The sequence below is a fragment of the Equus przewalskii genome, chromosome 23 (assembly GCF_037783145.1).
Source record: "Equus przewalskii isolate Varuska chromosome 23, EquPr2, whole genome shotgun sequence".
Lineage (NCBI taxonomy): Eukaryota > Metazoa > Chordata > Mammalia > Perissodactyla > Equidae > Equus > Equus przewalskii.
This window is the reverse complement of record NC_091853.1, coordinates 23,817,439-23,839,999: the sequence shown is the minus strand read 5'-3', so window position 1 is coordinate 23,839,999 and position 22,561 is coordinate 23,817,439. Positions and strand designations below refer to the sequence as shown.

General features: G+C 48.5%; 1 protein-coding gene across 5 annotated transcripts in view; it reads right to left on the bottom strand.

Moving 5' to 3' along the window:
- The window catches only part of KCNH1 (potassium voltage-gated channel subfamily H member 1), a 362,772-nt gene that overhangs the window by 16,109 nt on the left and 324,102 nt on the right, over nucleotides 1-22,561 (bottom strand). The window contains exon 11 of one of the 5 annotated variants that reach the window (XM_070591291.1): nucleotides 16,011-16,056. The exons of the other annotated variants lie outside the window; for them this stretch is intronic. Coding sequence (XP_070447392.1) covers nucleotides 16,011-16,056 — 46 coding nt within the window. The remainder of the gene's footprint in view (nucleotides 1-16,010; nucleotides 16,057-22,561) is intronic. 5 annotated transcript variants of the gene reach the window in all.

Sequence of the window (22,561 nt, the reverse complement as noted above, 5' to 3'; positions counted from 1 at the left end):
ATGTACAAGTTGTCAGATTATCAGTTGCTTGACTCAGTAGCTTCACTGCCTTCCCGGCCTAGGGCAGAGGTCTCCCTGTCCGTGCTAAAGCATAGGCACCTTACCCCAGCTCCAGAGTCACGCCTGGCCCCACACTGACCACTGAGACTCAGGGCTGCACGCAGGAGGGATGCAGAGGAGTGAGCAGCCCCAGGCTGCATAGAAAGGTATGGGCCAGGAGGAGGGGAGAGGCCCTAGCCCACTGGCAGGCTCAAGCAGCCTTCTCTGCAAACACCACCAGAGGCAGAGAAGGCCAGAGCTTGGGTCTGCCTTCTGTTGTATCCCAGAATGCTCTTTCAGCACTGTACCTACGGCCAGCTAACCATGTTTGCATCATACCCCAGCCACAACTCTCTGAGTCATCAGCCAATCACTTTGCCTCTCTGAGCTTTGTTTTCCTCATCTGGAAGCGGGGACACTAATACTTGTTTTGGCTCTCAGGCAGTGCTGGTGCAAGGTAGATTGCTGTATACATGAGCTACATCACGGTAATTCCCATGTAACCTTCCAGAGGAGGGAGGCATTGCCCAGCTTTGCCCCCACTCCAGGGCCCAGAAGAGCCTTTCTATCCACACAAAGCACGAAGAGCAGCAAGGTTTGAGGACCGATTGGGGTGGGCATCGGGGTGGGGGCTGCAACTGAAGGGAGGGAGGCCAGGCCGAAGGCTGTAATTGTAGCTAGTGATAGCTACGGAGTGGGTGACCGAGAGGAGCAGAGGAGTGGACAGATGAAATGCAACATGGCCTGATTCTAGACATGCACACTGGGATACGGTATAAGAGAAATGGACAGGATCTGAAAACAATGAACCTCAACCTGGGGCCTCACCTGTGCCAGGTTACCAAGGGGCATTTGCAGCACTGTGGGCATCTCTGGGAAACGTACGTGTCCAACGGTCCTATAAGGCTTTGCCCCTATGTTGTCTCCCACCCTAGGAATCTGGAACATCTGCAGACCAAGAGGCTGCCCTTAGTCCTTCCAGAGGCAGTTTTAGTAGCCTGCCTGGCCGTGCCTCCACTCCCAGGGAGCCCTACTCTCGTCCCCCTGGTGTTCTGGGGAGAGAGGCACAGAGGGAAATCATTAGAGAAAAAGAAATCTTGGGGAGACCAATCCTAAATGGCACCTCTTCGAGACTGGAGATCTTTTAACCTCTTCCCACTTCTCATCAAGAGCTCCATCCTGAAGCTCATGTCCATGTGTGACTCAGGGCACCCTCACTTTGGCAGTACATTACAGCAGTGGCTGTCAAGCCAGGAGAGGGACAGAATCACCTGATGCGCAGAATCTATGCATCATCAAGATGGACACATAGGCACATATTTAACACTCATGTTTAGAGGACATGCACATGCTCAGGAGACAAGATGCCCCTGCTCAGTACCAGTGTACTAGCTGCACACACAGCCCCTCACCAGGCACACCAGCCCTCTCTTGCTCTGTGTTTCCCTTGTGGGCACCAGGCATTGCTAGCTATCCCCACTTCCCAGTCCTGAGTCCCATCCTGGGCAGAGCCTGAGGCACAGGATCTGAAGACCAAAATAGCTCTGCCTGGGCCTCAGGTTATTTATGTCTGTACCGCCTGAGCCCTCTGCCTGCAGAGTGAGTGCAGGTGGGGAGCAGAGCCATACCCTGTCCCCTGTGTGGGGAGGAACTCAGCCAGGGGTCTGCAGCTGTAGGCCCCCTGGGATTCCAGCGATGGAGAGGGGCCCATTCCTCTGACACGACACAGTCCCCAGTGAACCATCCCTGGAGGTGGGCAGCCCATACGCCTATCCCAGGCCCTGTCAGAAGAGCCACCTGAGGCCGTCCATGCTCACTGCTTCCTTTCTTAGACCCAACTTGAATTCATCGCTGTGGTTTTAAACCTCATGTTCTGGTTTAGGGAGAGATGACACTCTCTACAGAACCTCATTCCACAAGGTAGCAGCTCTGATCAGCCATTCAAAAAGTCTTTCTGCAATGCCTATTGAATACAGAGGGGTATACAAGATGTGTGAGATGGTTAGTCCACATTTAAAGAAAGCAAAAAGAGCCTTCCCCTTGGGAGCTGGCGATCCAATGGCTTTCCTGGCCTGAGCTGATCTGAAAAAGGTGTGCTTTATTGAACGCCCCAAGGAGAATGAGAAAGAGTGGGAGGAAGGCAGGCCCTCGCGGTGTGTGCTTCTTCTAGGTCTGTGAGGTAGTTCAGCCCATCTGTGCCTTTATCATTCTCCCATGATGCAGAACAGCCAACTTTTTCATGATGCTGAGGTTGGGTTAGTCAACCCTGCTCCATTCCTCAGCTGTGGATTGGGCCACAGGCCATGACACCACTCTCTTTTTGAGAGGGGCCAACCAACAGTTCCTGAGCAGTGCTTTGTCCCTGCTGCTGACTGCTCAAGCCCATAGCTTACGGTACCCAGCTTCACCATGATGGCCACTCTGTGAGATGCCAGCAGACTTGCTGCTCTGCAGAATGTGCTTTGGTGAAGAACTTCTCCACTCATGAGAACAAGGCTCTCAGGACATAGAGGTGAGGGTGACTCAGAATGGCCACTGGCCAGTCACTTTAGTGCTTGGTATTTAGTTGCTGACATCTCTGTCCCCTGGGGCCTGGACCTTTTCTCACCTCCCATAGCACCTTACACTGTTCAGTATTTGCTTTTGGTACTCGAGATTCTCAATGTATTTACCTGTCTCTATGTGTGCTTTATTTCCCCACTCCTGCTGTCCCCACTCCCCCAATTATACGAATACACACATCCTTGCTGGGATAAGCTCTGTCTTATTCACTGTGGTGTCCCCAAAGCTAGAACAATGCCTGGCACACATCAGGCCTTCAATGACCGATAACTGACTGACTGACTTGGCCAAATCAATGAACTTCTCTGGTCTTTGGTTTTGTCTTTATAACTTAGAAATAATACTCTTAAATACAATCTCTAGAGCAATGCCATGAGTATGAAATGAGACAGTGCATCCCAGGCTGTGTGTGTGTGCATCAGTTATTTACTAACTGCCTATCAGCAGCAAATCCACCCTCCATACTCTGCTTGCAGATGCTGGTGCTGAGAGCTGGCCAACCACTTGTCCCAGGCTCCCTGGCCAGCTGGCTTCCACTCAGGTTCTGCCAATGGCAGGTCCTGACAGGACTGAAAGGCAGGAGGAGAGAAGAGCCTTCCTGTCTGCTTTCAGCTCCTATAGTTACGGCGCCAGCGGCGGTGGTCTGCTTCAGCCCCAGCTTCCAGCAGCTTCTTTTGCTGCTCCCTGCACAAGCTTTGCCATGCTCCCTCTGAAGCACCCACAGCAGCCCAGCCATGCACATTGGCAGGCGGAGCACAGCTCCATGGCTCACCTCACCCCTGAACAGCCCCAAGTCAAGCTCCATTCTTTCCCAGAGCACTGGGGACAAGCCCCAGGGTGCCTCCTCCTCAGAAGTCCCAGTACCAGATAGACAGCGTCCCTACTCAGAGGTCTGCACCCCTCCCAGAAAATTATCTTTTAGTTATTAATCTCTGGGCATCCTCTTTTTTGCTCTTACAGCCTTCCAACACCAATGCCCTGATTTATATCCTCTCTTTAAAAGTTAGTGTAGTTTCAATTTCTCTTTTCCTGATTGGACCCTCACTGATGGGGAGCCCTGAGGGGAAACAGTTCAAGTTGAAATCTAGCAGCTGCATGAGAAGGGGAGGAACTTGAACCCCCACCTGGTGACCCACAGCCCTTGTTTTATTCACCACAGGCTGCCTGTGGGGCCTCAACTAATGTCACCTTTGCCACTGTCATTAGCACCTTAGTTTCTCTCTCTGGAGCCAGTGAGGGCTACAGTCAGGCCCTGACTTTCTCTTGGTTCTCTTGGCTACAAGGACTGGGGTCCCCTTCCTTCTTCCTCTGTGCTTGGCCTATTGCCGTCATTCAGAGGATCTGTTGTTCCTAAAGCTTTCAGAGAACAGCGTGCACAGAGGCCTGTGTGGGGGAGGGGAGGCAGATTTTTTTACCCAAGTCTGTCTTAGACATACTCCGTCTTGGGATGAATCATCCCCTGCCCGGCTGTGGTCTTGGGTGAAGTAGTATAGTTCACAGCCGTCTACTGGGCTGGGCCCATTACAATGATAAGTGCCTTATCTTAACTCTCAGCTACAAGCCCATGAAATTAGAACTATTATTATCTCTCTTTCAAAGGTGAGGGACTCAGGCTCAGAGAGGTTAAGTCCTTTGCTGATGGTTTACTCAGTCAATTAGTCTACAGAACTGTGACCACAGCCCAAGATGGCTGATACCCAAGCTCTGCCCCTAGGGCTGGGATCCCTGCAGATTCCAGAGCGAAGGGGCCTTGGGAAGAGGAGAGGTTCATGCTTCTCTGCTTGGGAAGCTGCCCTGGGAAGGTCTCCAGGGCCCTGGAGAGAGCTGAGCACCTGGGGGCTAAGAGGACTTCCCTGGGTGAACGGACAAAAGAAACATAGGTGGGACACTTACCAGCACCAGGCTTTGAGCTTGTCCTGGGATAAGCACTGGATGCCCTTGAGGATTAATGGGACAATGATACAGTATGACCAATGCAATTACTCAGATCCAGTGCTGCCTCCTGCACTGGGACCAGGGACCAGGCACCAGGCCTGGGGGCTGAGAAGTCAATTCAGTCCTCAAGAGTGTCCACCTGCCTCTCTTGCAGCCCGCTAAGGCCCTTTTGCCAAGTGTAGACATAGGATATGTTTATTCCAATCCCAGACAACTCTTCATTCCTAGGGAGCAAGTGCAGTAATTTGTCTCCCAAACTGCACATCCACACAAAATCCCAGACTGACCGAGCAGACTGCACACTCATGCTACTGCCACTTGCTGTCACAGAGGGAGAGAGTGTGCCCTCCCTCTGGCTGGTGGATCAGTGCTGGGCTCAGGGACCAGCTCCTCACTATAGGGGCCTGGCCAGGCAATCTGCCAAAAGCCAAGGGCCCTCTTCTCGTTCCCATCAGCCACACCCCTACACCAGGGAAGCCTGTTCCCGGTAGAGTAAACCCCATCAATGCATCTGGGAAAGTGACATTTTAATTTTCAGGAAGCAGCTGATGCAAAAATAGGGGGCTTGTGGTACATATCAAGAGGCTGTATCACTTCCATCTCCTTTACCCAGTATTGTTTTCACACGATATCCTTGTAAGCAAACGGTGAACAGATAGCAGTTCACAGATTGCATTTCTCTCTTCTTTCGATGTACAGACGGCAGAAGTTGGTCGTGAATCCAACAGAGAATAGGAAGGCTGGTTTGGTGGCCATATAATCTGGCCTTCGGTTTCTCAACATTTCTCTGACAAACCCGTCACTCCAGGAACAACTTTTGGCGTTTGAGTTGACCCAGAAGCTGAATGTCTGGACAATCTGTCCTTCCCATCCTACGCCTATACTCAGCCCACAGACTTGAAGCGGGAAGGCTGCAGCATCCTTGGTTTTCTTGGGGGAGAACAGGCAGGGGGAACACAAGGGTAAACTGACCCCAATTGTCTGTTCTGACCACCAAGGCTGGGGCCTCCCGCAGGTTGCTCTGTGGGAAATCCCCAGTAAGCAAGAAAGGAGCCATGAGGTCGGAGGGAAGCAGGAGAAGTGAGCCTGGAGGATGCTTGTTCCAGCTCTGGGGGAACTGGGCATCTGAGAGGGACAGAGGTCCAGAGAGAGGGATACACAGAAGAGAACATAACAAAATGGAGAGAAGGTAGAAGAGAAAGAGAAGAAGCCCTTGCAGTAGAACCTCACAGGGAGGGTGAAATAGAAACTGCAAGAGAAAGGGTAGAGAAGAGAGGGCACAGAGATGTCAGGATGGCAGAGAAATGAGCCCTCATGAACCCAGACCATGGAAGGGGAGAAACAGGGGTTGCACTCAGAGGGAGCCCAGAATGATGATAGTGGCTACCAGGTGCCGTGCTCTCCCTGTGTGTCAGGCACTGTTCTAAACACTTGTCATATGTTCTTTCAATGAATATGAACCCTATGGGGTAGCCATTATTGTCATCCCATTACACAGGTGAACAAGCTGAGGCAAGACAGCGTACACAGTGAGTGACGGCCTGAGTTCAGGCTTGTCTGACACCAAAGCCCGTGGGCTGTAGCACCTGCATGCCTTCCTCCTTGATTCTCACCAGAAGCAGAAAACTAGGATTTCCACCTTTATTTGAAAATAGGATTCACTTTCCTTTTCCCCATTCTCACCTCCCAGCCTACTGTATAACAGAACCATGCAATAGAAACTTAAGTCTCCAGGCCAGATCTCTACCTGCACTCTCTGCCTATTTTGGACCTTCTCCTCCCCAAAGTGGGTCTGTCTCTGTGCCCTTCTTGTAACCAGTATAAAGAGAACAATGTGCTCCCTTTGATGGGGTGCGGATTACATGAGATTTAATGTATATACAACACGTGGCACTCCCTGACGCTTAGTAAATGCAGTTTCTGCCCCACCCCATCCTGGATTGGAGGTCTCACCTTCCTCAAACTGCGAATGTGGCCCTCACGTGCCACTGGTTCAGTGGGAGGGGCAGTCCTGCCACCTGCCAAAGGGGCAGACGACGGCAAGTTGCAGACACAGAGCCGCTCAGATCAAGACTGGCAGAGGAATGCCTTTGTAACGTGAGTACAAGAACGGCCAAGAGAGAGCCCCGCTCTGTGGAGGAGAAGCTTCAATAAGCTGTCTTTGGGGCTGGAATGGAGCCCCTCAGGCCTGGATAGGCTGATCCCCAGGCAGAGGGGAAAGTCACTCTGCATAATCAAAGGAAAAAAGTGGGAATGAGAGGGTTGGATGAGAGGTGGCTGAAGAGTTTTACTGCCCACCACTGGCAGGACCCACGAGTTCCTGCGTGCCTTCCTCTGCTCCTCTCACCCATGCCCAGTTTTCAGTGATATTTCAAAATTACTTCACCAATGGACCACATCCTACACAGGCTTTTTTCCCTGGATTAAAAAAAAATCAACCTTACCAGATGAGTAGAGTTGGCAGCTGAGTTGCAATTATCATTTATTTCACGAGTGTGGACACTGAGGCTCAGAGGTTATTTGGCTGATAATTGGTGGAGCTGGGAATTGAACCTAAGTGTGAGCCCACAAACCCAGACTTAATTGGCTTTCCTTCTGCCCAGCTGCCAAGGACTCGGCCACTCCTCAGTGGTGACTCCCAGGATTAAGTTAAATTGGCTGGAATAGCATGAGCAGGGAGCTGATGGTCCCGGGTCCCCCTCCCACCTAGAAGAGTCCCCATCCCTACTTGCTGCCCTTTGAAAATCAACCATCTAACACGTGGGCCAATTAAGGCAAGTCGGGAAGTGACAAGCCACCAAAGATAATGCTCACAGGACACATATTTTTATATGCAATGGTTGCAACAATTAGACTCTCCCCTAAGGCCACCAGAACAACAAATCAGAGGCTTACAGAAGCTTTGAGCGGGGGACGAAGCACGGCTGTCCTTGGCATGAGAAACAGACACTTCACTGCCCACTGGCAGAACTCACAAATTCCTGCCACATTCCCTGTAGCAGGTGTGGGGTGTCCAGAGTCAGCCTTATGCTTTCACCCGGGCCCCTCTGGCTACAAGTGTGGGAGGTCCCAGGCTGGGGTCTGGAGCACACCTGGGCCCAGGAACGCCCCATACTCCTTCAAAGGCACTCTGCCTGGGTTTCAACATCACCACCTCGTGCCTTTCATCCCACCTTAATTGTGTTCTCTCTTTGTCTCTTTCTTACTGATTTGTTGGCTTTCCTTATACATTTTAGGTCTTAATTTGTTGCTGTTTGCATACATTGTAAAAATCTTCTCCTTGTCCAGCAGTTGGCAAATCTTTTCTGTAAAGGGCCAAATAGTAAATATTTTCTACTTTGCAGGACACACATCTGTCACAACTACTCAACTCTACCTTGGTGGTGCAAAAGCAGCCAGACAAAACGTAAATGAATGGGAGTGGGTACGGTCCAATAAAACTTTAGCTATGAAAGCAAGTGGTGGGCTGGATTTGGGTCGTGCTGGTTTGCTAACTGCTGTCCTAGTCCATAGCTTTGCCTTTTAATAGTTTTTTATGGTCTCTTTTGTCATGCCAACATTTTTCACTTTGACATGATCAAATTTTTCTATCTTTTCATCATGGTTTGTGCTTTTCTGCATAGCCCATTTACTCTATGGGTGAGGACACTGAGGCCCAGAAGGGAGAGTGGCTTACTAAGGTCACAGACTTACTCTGTAGCAGGAGGTTTTTTCTCCTATAAGCTCCCAAGACCCAACTTCGGGATCAGGCAGCCTCAGCTTTGAATTTTGGCACTGTCACTTATGCTTGGACAGGATTTTTTTTATATATATACAACCTTTTCTTTTTCCTGGAGTTAATCATTATCTCATCTTTTCTTTATTGGCCTGATTGTCCATGAAACCATCACTAATTTATTTGATATGTTCTAATACCTCTATAATATGCCCATTAATAATATAAGTACATTAGTTTCATTTTTTCCTCCTCGAACCCTCCGTCCCCTTGCTCCAATCTGGTCTGGCTCCTTTCCAGGCCTAGGATCTCCCTCCACTGCTGTCCTATAGCTACTATTTTCTCTTTCTTAGTTTCCTCTTCATTTTGTAGGAGCAAATCCTCTAGTGGCTCCCCAGAAAAAGATGTCCTTAAAGCCATTTGAATCCCTGCTTTCCTAAAAATGTCTTTATCTTCACCCTTGACTAACAGTTTGGGTACAGAATTCTGGGATGAAATATTTTTCCATCAGAATTTTGAAAGTATTGCTCCACTAATTTCTATATGTCAGCATTACCATTGAGAGATGCACTCTGATTACTAATCTTTTGAGTCTAACATCCCTGTGGAAGTTTTTAGGGTTTTTTTTTAAACCCCTGAAGTTCTAGGAATTCACAACAACATGCTTTGGTGTGGGTCTTTTTTACTCAAAGAGCTGAACACCTGACGACCTGCAACCTAAGAGTTCTCGTTCTCCAGTTTGAAAAGTGTTCTTATATTATATTTCTTTTTTCTCCACTCCAATTTTCTTTTTTTTTTTTTTCAGGAAGATTAGCCCTGAGTTTACATCTGCAACCAAGCCTCCTCTTTTTACTGAGGAAGATTGGTGCTAAACTAACACCTGTGCCCATCTTCCTCTGTTTTATATGTGGGATGCCTGCCACAGCATGGCTTGACAAGCGGTGTATAGGTCAGTGCTCAGGATCCCAACCTGTGAACCCCAGGCCGCCAAAGCAGAGCACGTGAACTTTACTGCTATGCCACTGGGCCAACCCCTCCACTCCAATTTTTATCTTCTTTCTTTCTGGAACTCTTATAGGTTGAAATGCAGGATTGATGTTTCAATTTTGTCACCTTTCCCCCTCTTTTTTCTTTTACCTTCTGAAAGATTTCCTTGACTTTATCTTCCAGGCTTTTTATTGTTTTAAATTTTCTCCTAGCCTACTTTTTAAGACTCAAGAGCTCTTGCTTATCTTCTGATTATTTCTTTGTTATAGCATCCTGTTTTGTTTCATGGATGCATATATTTTATGTCTTTATTTGAGGCATTTTTCTTTTGATCCCCGCATTATCTCTGCAGTCACCGGTTGCATGAGGTGGAGATGCGGAGCTCGAGGTCTCCGCATCCGGATGAAGACTTTACAGCAACTCCCTGGTTTTCAGTGGAGCAGATCACCTTCCTCCCAGCCTATGCTGATTTGTGCTTCTAAGATCAGAGCTTTTCTTGGGTTTTACAAGAGAAAAAAAATGGCTCCTTTCTCATCTTTAGCCCCTCTTTGCATCTCAGATGCATCTTCCTCCACTTCGCTAAGTCAGTTTCCATTCCTCCATCCACTTTCCATCTGCTAAAAATTCGTTGAAATCACTCATCTGCTATTTTCTCTTTTCTCAATTTTTTTGTCCTTATGGGTTTCTAGCTCTTTAAAAAAATTCTTTAGTATCATTTCATAGGGTTTTCAGGAGAAAGAAGAAATAGATGCCTAGGTCTAATGCCCCATGTTTAATACAATTTTATTACTTTAATTTTTAAAGAGACCACCAGAAGCCCTTTATAACCAACTTGGAATCCAGAAGCTACAAAATTAAAATAATGACTTGGTTATATAAAAATCCCTTCTGCAGGACAAAAGACAAAATGTGCAAAATTAAAAGACAAATGATAAAATGGGAAAATATTTGTATTTATATTATTATAAAAACTAGCTTCTAGAAATTGATAAGAAAAAAACCCCAACATTCCAATTTTTAGAATGGACAAGGATATGAAGAGAGGTCACAGAAAAGGAAATTTAAATGACTGTTAAGCATATGAAAAAAGCCACATTCACTCATAATAAGGGAAGTGCAAATTAAACGACTCTGTGATACCATTTTTTCCCACTATCAGATAGGTAAAACTCCAGAAGTTTGACAAGCCACTTTGTTGGTAAGGGTGTGGGGAAACAAGGGTTCTCATACATCTCTGGCAAATTTTTGTAATGTCTTTGAATATCCGTTTCCTCATCTGTAAAATGGAGCTAATAATAGTGCTTACCTGCTTTATAGGATTATTACAAGGATTAAAAGACATAATGCACATATAGTGCCTAACACATACATAGTATGCATTAATAAATATTATCTATTAATATTATTAACATATATTTGATCACGTCATTATGTTTTTCTTCACTGATGCTTCTACAAAAGACAAGATTAAATGCTGCCACCCCAGTTCTCCCACGAGATCTCTGAGGACAGAGACCACGTCTCACATTTGTGTCCCTCTCAGTTCCAGGCCTAGGGCAGGACACAGAGCATGTGCTCATTAAACACCTAATTTTGAAGGATAAGGGTGTATTCTTGGGCTAAACCTGCAATCTTGGGCTTGTGTTCTTAGTTTCTCATTTTGCTGTGAAACGGCCCAGTCCCAAAGCAGGAGGGCACAGGCCAGCAGCTCAGATGAGCAACAGGAATCCAAGCTCCAGGCAGGGGTGGTCAGTGTTCAGAGATGTGCTCCAGGGTTGAAGTGCAGAGTGCACCCAGTCAGCAGACATCCCTATGAGAGACGAGGCGCATCACGCTGTGATTGCCAAGACTGCCAATAACTGACGCCCAGCTGTCAGCTTAAGGAAGCAACACCCGGTGGGGAGAGATGCCCCGGACCAGGGCAGACACTACAATGCAATCTCCTTGGGTCATGGGTAGGGGAAGCTTCTGGTGCCACCTGAGAACAAGTCTCAATGGCAAGGGCCCTTCCTGCCCCCTTCGGGGAAGCCTAAGGGAAGGGAGGGGCCAGGAGCAGCACAATGCCTGATGTTTCAATAGGAAGATTCTTGACTTCCTGGCCATTTCAATGTTTAAGTTATCAACCTTATTTCTAATAACAATCTCTAAGCCTCAAAGATTAGAGACCTCAGGCCCCAACACAGCATTTCCGCCAGACTCACTCCCATTTCTCCTCCTTTGTTTCCCAGTAGCCGGGGCTTCTCTGATAACAAAGGCAGAGGAGCCAGGAGAGTGATGCTAGAATCAGAGGGACTTCAGGAGGTCACCTGGTCCAGTCCTGTCTTCAGGCCAGTGACCTTCTAAACCATTCAGTGCAAGCGGCCATGACGCCAGCCATTATTAACAATATGACAACTGACATTTGTTCCCTGTTTGTGGCTGACAGAAAGCTGGCGCACACACTCTCTCCTTTGAGATCGCAGTGCCCCTGCAGCATATGTGGGGCAAGTATTCTTATTCTGTACAGATGCGGAGAGAGACTGGGACAAGCAAGGTCTCTGGCTCTTCCAACCCTAAATGCTATTCTCTTTCTTGAAGGTCCACAGAGTCAATTCTGTATTTAATCATCCAGTGGTCAATTTTATACACACACAGTTTTGGCTGCTGTTATTTAAACCCAGTTCCACTTGCTCATTCCTTCACAGACATGGAGAGCAAGTGGTCAGTGCCCTTTCTCCCTATACATACTTTGCGAAGTCAAGGACAGCAAATGATTCATTCAGAAGCCTTCTCTTTGCCAGGCTGAAAACTCCAACTCTCTTTCCCTCCCCAGTAGGCAGAGGTCTGGGGGGTTGAAAGTAGGTCAGGAGGGGCTTGGTCTGAGTCTTCCCAGGCAGGAGTGAGAGGAGAGGGAAGGCTGGGAAGCGGGGCGGTGCCAGCTCTGGACTTGGGAATTTATCTCATTGCATTGAGAATGTTGCAGAAAGCCACAGATGTCATCTCCTGCCAGGCCTGGGAGGAGGGAAAAGTAGAGGGCACCTGCTGAGAAGTACCTGAAATAGGTGAGACCTGCCAGCCTCTCCAGGGGAAAGGTATAGTCAGCTCAGGTCCTGGGTGCAAAGACTCTTTCTTCTAAGTCTTCAGATCTGAACTCTCCTGCAGCTGGCAGACTCTCTGCCCGAGCACCTGAGGAGTTGACAAAGTTGGCAGAGAAGAATTGCAAGCCTCTCAAGTCCCTCTTCTCTGGGGGTTTAACCTTCACCTCCAGAAATGCATGGAGGTCTAAGGCCAGGCAAAGACAATGAACTTCCTGAGGTGTATGATTGGCTAACCAAGCAGCATCCATCAGAGTGACAGTGACAGTGTCTGGAGCTGGCGGCTGGATGCTGGAGAGCTGAGTTCTAGTTCCACTTAAGCCAGAGGTGTCCGCCGGGGACCCTGGCCCAGACACAGAACCAATTTGGCAGCAGTTTCCATAACAACAACAGAAAAAGCTAAACCCAACTGATAGGATTGCTCTGAAGACATAATAGACGGAAAGTGCTCAGAAGAGAGATCACAGGGCTGTCAACTCAGCCCTCATCATTTTTCCTCTCCTTGGTCACCCTCCCCCCAGGGATACCCTTGCCCCACAGTTCTGAGTCAGGGTCCTCCATCCTGCCAGCACTCACCCCCTTATGGTCAGCCATACCTCCTTACTTCCTCCCTCCCAGGCTATACTGTGTCTTGCTCCAGCAAGACATTACTGAACATTTACTAAGAGCCAGGTGATGCACCCTCTACTCCTTGCATGTTGTATTTTATTTAGTCCTTACAATAACCCTAAGGTAAGTACTATCACTAGCCCCTTTTCACAGATGAAGAAACTGAGACTTGGAGAGGTTACGTGGTAAACCTGAGATTTAAATCAAGACAGCTGGGCTCCGGATCTTGTCCCTTTGCCAATTAATTCTACTCCTCCTTGTCACTATTTCCATTCATCCCGAAATCTCCCCTCTTCCACAAAGCCTTCTGTAGCAAACAGGAGGAGGGGAAGTGCCTCTTCCAGACTCACTTGGCCTTCGCTGCCATCAGCTCCACAGACTTCAGACACCAGCACTCACAACCAGGACTGTGTCGGGTGGGGAGCTTGCTGTCGCCCCTGCCCTACCCATAGTCATCGATGTGCTCAGGGGATGCAAAAAACCTTTAGTATTTGCAGGAGCAAAATGCAGTGTGGAAAATACAATCTACCACAAAATAAGCAGAGCATTTGACAGTCAAAGGAAAATGACATTTGCTTTAGCCATTATTTGGGATTATGGGAGCCATGGCTGGTGACTCAGAACCTGGGTGATGGATACCTAATGATTTAGTTAGAACCACAACTGTCAGGGCTGGAAAGGGCTTCACATGTCACTTGTCAACTTCTCTGTATTACAGATGAGGAAACCGAGGCCTAGAGTGGGGTAGGAGTGTCCGCCAGGCCCCACAGCCAGGATGGCAGCCTAAACTGGGACCCAGCCAGCTCTCGTAAGTCTTAGGCCATTCCTCTTATCAAGTAGATGGAGGGCAGAAAAAACACATATGAGCCATTTATGCTAAGCATGGTGGCTAATCCTCACACACCAGCCAGGTAGATGCTATTATTTTCATTTCACAGATGAGAACGCTGAGGCTCAAGGAATGGCAGTGCTAAGTGACAGAACCAGAGCCCTGGGGAGGTCCCTGATTGGCATTTCCTGCTTTCCTTCTCTCATCTCACGTTTGACAAACACATACTGAACCCGAGTTAAGTCAGGCACCTCATAGAAGGATGCGTGTGAGGAGAAAACATAGTACTTACTCTCTGGGAAGTCATGGTCCCAGAAAAGAGCAAGAGCTGCAGGGGGAGGAGGTCACATGTGCAGGGACAGGTACGAAAAGGAACCGAGGTCGGCTTTCCACATACATTGTTGCTTGACCAATATCTGAGAGGAGTCTGGTAGGTGGGCAAGAGCAGCCATGCCCAGGAGAGGTGGGAGTGGGTGCTAGGTAATCCATGGCTGAGCCAGGCCCCCTACCCCATCTCCGAAGTGAGGTGTCTGTCCCCGTGCCCCTGGCACTGAGAAGCACAAGGCCTTTGCCCATAATGAGGCAGGCGGGCATTCACCCTGGCTTGACCCAGACTCTGCTCCCATAGAGAGCTATTTACATCAAGAACTGTTCAAGGACAGGGCCAGCACAAGCAATTACTGGCAGTAAAACACAAGCCCAGCTCTGCTGCACTCCCCCATGCTCTTTTTCACATGGTCAATAAAGTGGCTGCCCGATCCGAGTTCCTGGCAGCAAAGCTTCAGTGTGAGCATTCGGCTGGGAAGCCAGCAGGCTGCACGGGGGAAAATTGACTGTCTTCACTGAGCTGCTGGAGCCCAGGGATCCAGATGTGGCCTGTCTGCAGGAGCATTTTCTAAAAAGCCCCTCAGTGCTAATAAAGATAAAACTCCTACAGCCAGGCCATTCCCTCCCCTTCGGAGCCTATAAAAGGGCTATCAATGCCTCTCATCCTAGGACAGAACAAATAAAAGTGGCCTTCCCTGGGCTCCTTTGAAATGTCACATGAATGTATTCAGGCAGACACGATTTTCACAGAACTGCAAACGGGGCCTGCTTTTTTGTCCACCAACCGCTGTGAAGTGAGCTCAAGCTAAACAGGTGTGTGATTCAGGTCCATGATGAGACTGGACACGATCACGTAAACACGGACACAAGAGCATGTAGCACAGATGCATAAACACAGCACAGTGCCTGGAGCATCATGCGTGTTTGCCACAGCCCTGACTCTCCAGGCAGAGAAGGACTCTGCACACCTTGTGCCCACCCTCCACTCCCACTCCAGAGCCATTCATGCTTCCTTCAAAGTGGACTGCTCTCCCTTCCCTTATGCCCATTTGGCAAAGCCTGAAGAATGCCGCTTCTTCCAGAAAGCCTTCTTAGAGCCTCCCAGCCAGAGGTGCTCAACTCTTTCCTGAACACAGCACAATCTTGATTCTGCGCTAGTAACAAACAACGCTTTCTGCTCTAAATTTGTCTTCAATGTATATATCAGAGCTCCCCACTAATTTATCAAATCCCGGGGCAAGATTTGTGTCTGATTCATTTCAGCATCCCTACAAGTCTGAGCATGTGGCAGGAGCCCAGTAAGTGTCTCCTGAACAAAGGAACACAGCATTCCTGCACGGACACACGGAAGTGCACACAAGGGTGGCAGAAAGGCTTTCTCAGTGGTCCTTGCCTGCTTCACTCCTTTTCCTGCCCACCCCGGTGGAAGGATTTTTCCTTCTTGCAACGAATCATTAATTTTATATCAAATGTGTGCAGTGAGTGATAGCTGTCATTAGCAAAAAGAAAGGTTGTTGTCTGAGAGTCAGTTAGATATTCCCTTCTCAAGCCTTGAAAAGTCAGGCATCTGCTCCCTCGGAAGGACTAAAAGGTCCACTGTGGCTCTTTGGGGAAAGAGCCAGGACTCTTGAGAGGAGGGTGGGGTTGGAAAAGGCTGGGGGTTGGGAGCTGTGGAGGCCAAGAGAAGGGACTTCCCAACCAATGGAGCTCTCCCGAGGTGAGCTCTGCGTGCACAGCGATGGGGAAGTAGGAAGGTGCTCGGGCTCCTGTGTGCTCCTAAGAGTCTGACACTAAGACCACACTTATCCTGGAGTGGACAGGAGCTGCCCCTGCTGTGAGGGACAGCACAGAGGCCTCTGCACCCAGCAGCACCAAAGCCCAGCACACACATCACACGTGGGACCTGAGGTTTCCTCCACTCACGGAAACGCACCGTCCAGGAATCCTGAGCCTCTGAAGTAGAACATATCCTTCTGTACCTGGATGTTGAATGAAACAGTAACATCACTACATCTTCCATTTACCCTGTTACAGTTAATAAACAGCTTTCATATTTACAGTCTCCATGATTTGACCCTTTAAACTTACTGATCATTTTCGGATTATATTCAGTTCCTTTACTCTTGCAGAGTTATTGGACTGAAAGACCAAAGGAGGAAGGATTACCTCACTCGTTCTCAATGCACTTACCGATTCAGGCGCAGGTGCTGAGGCTTGTGGAAATTAATAAAAGAAACCTCAGCTAAATTGGAGTGGGGATAGCCTGTAGGGGGAGCTCTCATGCCCTATCATACATCATCAATTACACCAAATAGGAAGAGAGGGAGGCTTGCATCTCCCACCACAAGTACAACTACTTTACTACTGAAGGAAGATTTCTCTCCCCACCTGGTAACAGTCCAGCCAATGAGAAACGCCACAGCTCAGCCATGAGAAGCCATTGCTGCCTGAACTGTTACTTTCCCCCAATGGACTTTCCTTTTAGAACAGCCCATCCCTACTCTCCCTTTTTCCCTGTAAAAGCAGCTCCCCTCCTTTCTTTTCTGGATTCGCCCATGGTTTGCCATAGCATGCACATCCTGAGTTGCAATTCTTTTGGCTATTCCAGAATAAACTCATTTTGAGGATAAAATAACAAGTAAATTTGCTTTTTAAGTTGACAGGCTGCAGGGTGAAATAAGGAGTGATTTGAACAGGGTTAGGTTAGTTTCTGGAAAGGTTTCCTGCAAGGCTAGAACATTTGTTCACCTTACAACATTCAGAGTCCCAATTCCAAAATGAAAAGTCTCTATCTGGTTACTTTAACAGTCTCCAAGCTCCTCTCACCAGCACGATTCTCATTTCCCTGGGAGGGAGGACAAAAGTCAGGGAGGTACTTGTGTTTTAGGCCCAAGACCAGGAGCTGGAGTAGTGCCTGGGAGGGGTGTGTAGACTAAGGGTATCCTGGTACTCTTCCTTCTTTCATACATGGGGGAGAAAGCCACAAACAACTCAAAATGATGAGATCCAGTAGATAACATTAACCACTCACTTTTTAAGTCCTAGCAAGTCAAGGTTGTGCATTTAAGCTCTAGGTACTCATTTGACACAAATTCTGCAAGCGCCACCTCACTCTGTGGCCATGACCCTACACAGCCATGTCACAAATGTACAGGCAGCTGGGTAAAAGAGAGGGAGACCATTATGAGTTGAATTGTGTCCTCAAAAATTCATCTGTTGAAACTCTAACCCCTAGTACCTCAGAATGTGGCTTTATTTGGAAACTGGATAGTTGCAGATGTAATTAGTTAAGATGAGGTCACACTGGAGTAGAGTGGGCCCCTAATCCAATATGACAAGTATCCTTATAAAAATGGGAAATTTGGACACAGAGACAGACAAGCGCACAGGGAGAACGCCATGTGAATACGAAGGCAGAGATCAGGGTGATGCGGTAGAAGCCAAGGAATGCCAAAGAATTCCACCAACCAGCAGAAGCTGGAGGAGAGGCCTGGAACAAATTCTCCCTCACAGCCCTGCTGACTAATCTCAGATTTCTAGCCTCTGGGACTGGGAGATTATAAAGTTCTGTTATTTAAGCCAGCCTCTCTGGGGCACCTTGTTGTGGCAGCCCCAGCAAATTAAAACAGAGACTTATAAGACAGATCACTTGTGCTGATGGTACCATCATGAAGCTAAGTTAACTAAGGGTCCGACTCAGAATCCTATTAGTTTAAAAAACATAGACACAGAAAGCTAGAGGTGGATAGATGGATGGATGGGTAGATAAATAGATGATAGATGGGTGGATGGGTAGATAGATAGATGGACAGACAGATGATAGACGAGTGGAGGGATAGATAAATGACGAAAGGACGGATGCATGGATAAATGGATGGATAGACAGATGGATGGATGGACAGATAGATAGATAGACAGAGCTAATGGATAGATAGATAGATGGATCCGACTGCTGTGCAGACATTGTGCCTGGGCTCTCTCCAGCCCAGCAGTCCTCCCACACAGGGCTGGAGAGAGACTGCCTGTCCGGGTGGCCAAGCATTGGGGAAGCAGCACACAAGGAGATAATGGGATCTACACTGTCCAATCACTGTGTGGGTTAGTCCTCCTGAACACACTGTGGGATAGATATTCTTATCTCTATTTTAGAGAATAGGAAGATGAAGCTCAGAGAGGATGAACCATTTGCCTACACCACAGGGCTAATAAGTGGCAGCTCTGGGATGCATACTCAAATCTGTCTAGCTTTGAACATAGGCTCCTTTTGTCACAACTGCTGCTTTGCACAAACTCTGCCTTCAAGGATGCCATGTTCAAATAAGGGAGTCAACAGACCCGACCAGGGATCCAGACTGACGTAGAAGGGGAAGTGTAGCATCTTCACTCCCTGGCATCCAGGCAAGCCCATCCTCACCTCTGCAGAGACCCGAGGACAATCAGAGGTCACCACAAGGACCCTGCCCTCTGCTCCACAATTCAAACCTGCTTCCCTTCAAAGTGCTGGCTCTAAACACCGGCCTCATGCTGCTCATCTGGCTTATCCTAGATTCTGCTCTCCCACAAACGTTCTGGCTCAGTCTCCCTCTCTGGCCCCTGAGTCTAACCTTGTTTTAGATGCTCCAGTGCCTGGCCCATGGAACTCATCCCTGGTCAACTCCTAGTCAAGCCAGCCTCTCTCTGGTCAGCCCCAGCCCCTCCATAGAGGAGAAACAGGAGGCCAGACACCATGGCTGATACAAATGCCATCATACTGGCATGTCAGAAATCTTGCTGGGCAGTCACACTGGGGGTTTTTACCTGGGCCTCTGTGTGTAAATCTTAAAGTCTTGGGGAGCTTGGGGGCTGGTGGAGGTACCCTCTTTAGGGGCTCAAGCCTGGTTCCCCTTCAACTCCCTAAATTGCACTCCTATTCCCAGACCGTGGCCTGTTAGGGGCACACTAGCTACAGCCCTGGGCCTGCAGAACCTGGCTCATATCACACTTGCTCTTTCTATGCTGCTCTTCTTAGAGATTCCCAACCATGCCGGACTCTCTGTAGCTTCTGAGATGCCTCACATGCTGTTCCTTTGGCCTGAGTTGCCTCTCCTCCTCTTCTGTGCCTAGCCAGCCCCTACTCTTCCTTCAGGTCCTAGCTCAGACTATCATCTCCTCTGGACTCACCCTACACCTGGGTTGGGTATCCCTCTCTTACGCCTCTTTATCATCCAGTAGTACTCATCATGAGCCAGCCCTGGTAGTCTGGTGGTTAAGATTCGGGGCTCTCACCACCACAGCCCGGGTTCATTTCCCAGTTAGAGAACCATACAACCCATCTGTTGGTTGTCATACTGTGGCAGCTGCATGTTGCTGTGATGCTGAAAGCTAGGCCATTGGTTATTTCAAATATCCCCAGGGTCACCCATGGTGGACAGGTTTCAGCAGAGTTTCCAGACTAGGACAGACCACAAAGAGGGACTTGGCCACCCACTTCTGAAAAAATTGGCCATGAAAACCCTATGAACAGCAGTGGAGCATTGTCCAATACAGCACTGGAAGATGAGAGGATGGCACCAAAAGACAGGGCAGGGTTCCGCTCTGCTGTCCACAGGGCTACTAGGAGGTGGAATCGACTGGATGGCACTAACAACGAAGTACTCATCATAGCACCCCTTAAGCTCTGTGGTCGTTTACTCCTCTGAGGTCCTTGCCAGCTTGTGATCTGGACAGGCAGGGACTTTGCCTGCCCTGCTCACACTATACCTCAAGGGCCGGCACACAGTCGGGGCAGGATAAACAACTGGTGAAGGAGTGTGCACCTGAGGCCCCGGGGAAGAATTTGTGACTTTCAGAGGCAGGTTAAGTTTCTCCAGAGGAAAGCCCTGGGCCCCAGGCCTGGACGGTGTCCCCTCACCTGGACAGCCACAGTCCCACATATGTTGTTGTCCATCACAGCCGAAGGGTAGCTGCTCACCTTGTCCCCAATTGGATTTATAGCCTACAGTGCCCACTGCTGAGAGTAAGCCAGGAGTCTACTCTCTGAGCTCAACACTCAGCCCACAAACACTGTCAAGTGCAGCAAAGAGCACAGACAAGCATGAAGCGGCCACAAAGAAACCTCTACCATTCAAACCAGTGACCTTAAGTCTCTAGAATCCATGAAAGGAGCATGGTCGTGCTACATCAACCATGAGTGATATTCACCTGTCTTCAAAATATGACCCACCAATAAAAACAGAACTCAGTGAGCTAAATGTAAAACCAAGGCAAGGGGCGTTCACCCCAAGTGAAGTTTTCATATCGAATCAATACCTTGAGGCCTGCTTCCTGACACTTCCTGACACTTGAAGGCAGAAGTTTGACTGGCTCAGGGCTGCGAGAAAGAGCGGGAAGAGGGAGCCCAGGACTGCCTGGAACCTCGCAGCAGGAGGAAGGAGGGAGAGAGACAGACAGACAGAGACAGAGACACACAGAGGGAGAGAATAAATGAGAATACGTCTTCCTGCTCCTTCCAGATCTGCTTGGCCCAGAGTCTGTCCTTTGCAGTACGTTGAGCAAAGCTTCAGTGCTGGACTTACTTTGTTTTGACTTTTCCTTCAGTTGGCTTGGCTGTCCATTTCTCCAAAAACAATGCTGAAGGAGGCAGGAGGCCATGCTGAAACCAGCTGCTGCTGTCAAAGACAGTCTGGCTCACATCTCTTCAGACAACTCATCTTTGCTTTCCTGAAGCATTCGCTCCTGATGGCTGTCGCCCTCGTGTTCCTGTCTTAAGTTCATTTAAGGGTCCCAAGAGCTGCATATCCACATTAACAGGAACCTGTGCCTGCCTGCGAGTCCTGGAATTCTAGCCTGTGAGCCCCAGGCCCAGTGGCAAGGCCTTGGAGAAGCTGTGAATAGTTAGCTCCTTCCTCTGAGCCCCAGGAGCAGAGCAGGCGCCCTCCGCCTCTGCCTGGCTCCCCTGACACTTGTTCAGATAGCTCTTGTGCATCCTTCTCACCCCACCTTCTCCACCAGGAGGAGTGCTGTTATGTAAGCAATATTTCTTTTACTTGGGTTTGCTCCTGTGTTTGCCAATTTATTTTATTCACCTTTAAAATTTTTTTTCTCCACCTCAGTTCAAAAACCAACAGATTCAAAGGTGCTTTTTCAGGTGCATAGAACATAACAAGATAAATGATAACATCAGCAAGAAAATGAGGACAAAGGGAAAGAAAGGTAGTAGATAACATACAGCCAAAACCCAACCGCAAGGTTCTAACAGATGCCACGAATCTAGTTCTGAGCCTCGTGGAGGCCAAAGCAAAGATGGCAATATGACCAGACACAAGATTGGGAGTATCCGGTCCTTAACTCACAAAGAGATCATTTGAGTGCCCAAATCATGTTTTCAGCACTGAAGATGCAGCTCTGCTCTGGCTTTGGGGAATGTGGTCTGTTCTCTCCATTCTTCCATAAATATTAAGTGAGCATCTTCTAACTGCCAGGCATGTAGGCTCTGAGGTAAACTACACATCAACATATGATCCCTTCCCCTGCTCTCCATAAAGAAATAGATTTGCCTCCCTAATTGTGCTTGGCTTTGGGTGGGGTGTTTTTGCCCAGAGGTCTGACGGTTAGGGAAGTGGTTGTGGGGAAGAACAGACCTCTGTCTTAGCTTTCCTCTCTTCTCAGCCTGCAACACCCAACTCTTCATTCTCTGCCTAGAGAAATCCTCATCCTTCACAGTCCCACTCAAATGCCACCTCCCCCAGGAAGCCTTCCTATAAATATCCAGGCTGAATTAATTGTTCCCACAGCACATGACAGGTGCTTCAACTTAGCATTTATTTTATTCTTCCTTCTGGTATAGACTTTTCTGCCTTTCCCTCTGGCCTGCCTTATTCTGTCTGTATTTTCAGGACACAGCCCAGTGCCAGGCACACAGTAATCAATACACATCTGCTTGTGTGGTATTAAAGATAATCTATTTTCATAAAGTGGGAAATTCAGAGGTGAAAGACACAGAAGTTAATTTCATTCAGGACCAAGGTGGCTCTGAGTGGAGCTGGCAGGAATTCGACACCAACAAACCAGACCCGTGTGACCTAGAAGGGCTCACACATTCTCCTGCCACTCAGGAAAGTGTCTTCTCATGATTGTCCTAAACAAAAGGGTGTGAATATCGATATTTTTCCCCAACCCGCAGACCAATATGCTGCCTTCACTGCTCCCACTGTGAGAAGGAAGTGAAAAAGAGGCCTTGTCTTGTCTCGGTGCGGTAGGGAGGCATGGCAAGCACAGAAAGAGCTCCGGGCTGTGGAACTGCAAGTGGACTGCAATGCAGCTTCTCTGGTGATGGCTAATGGCCGTGTGTGTGCCTAGGGCACACCACTTAACCTCTTGGGACCTCAGTTTCTGCATATATCATTAAGGAGAGTAAAATCTACTTCGTGGAGTTTTATAAAACATCAGTGTTATAAGGTAGATGAAAGGGCTTATTATGAAACCTGGTTTGGGATTGTGCATGTT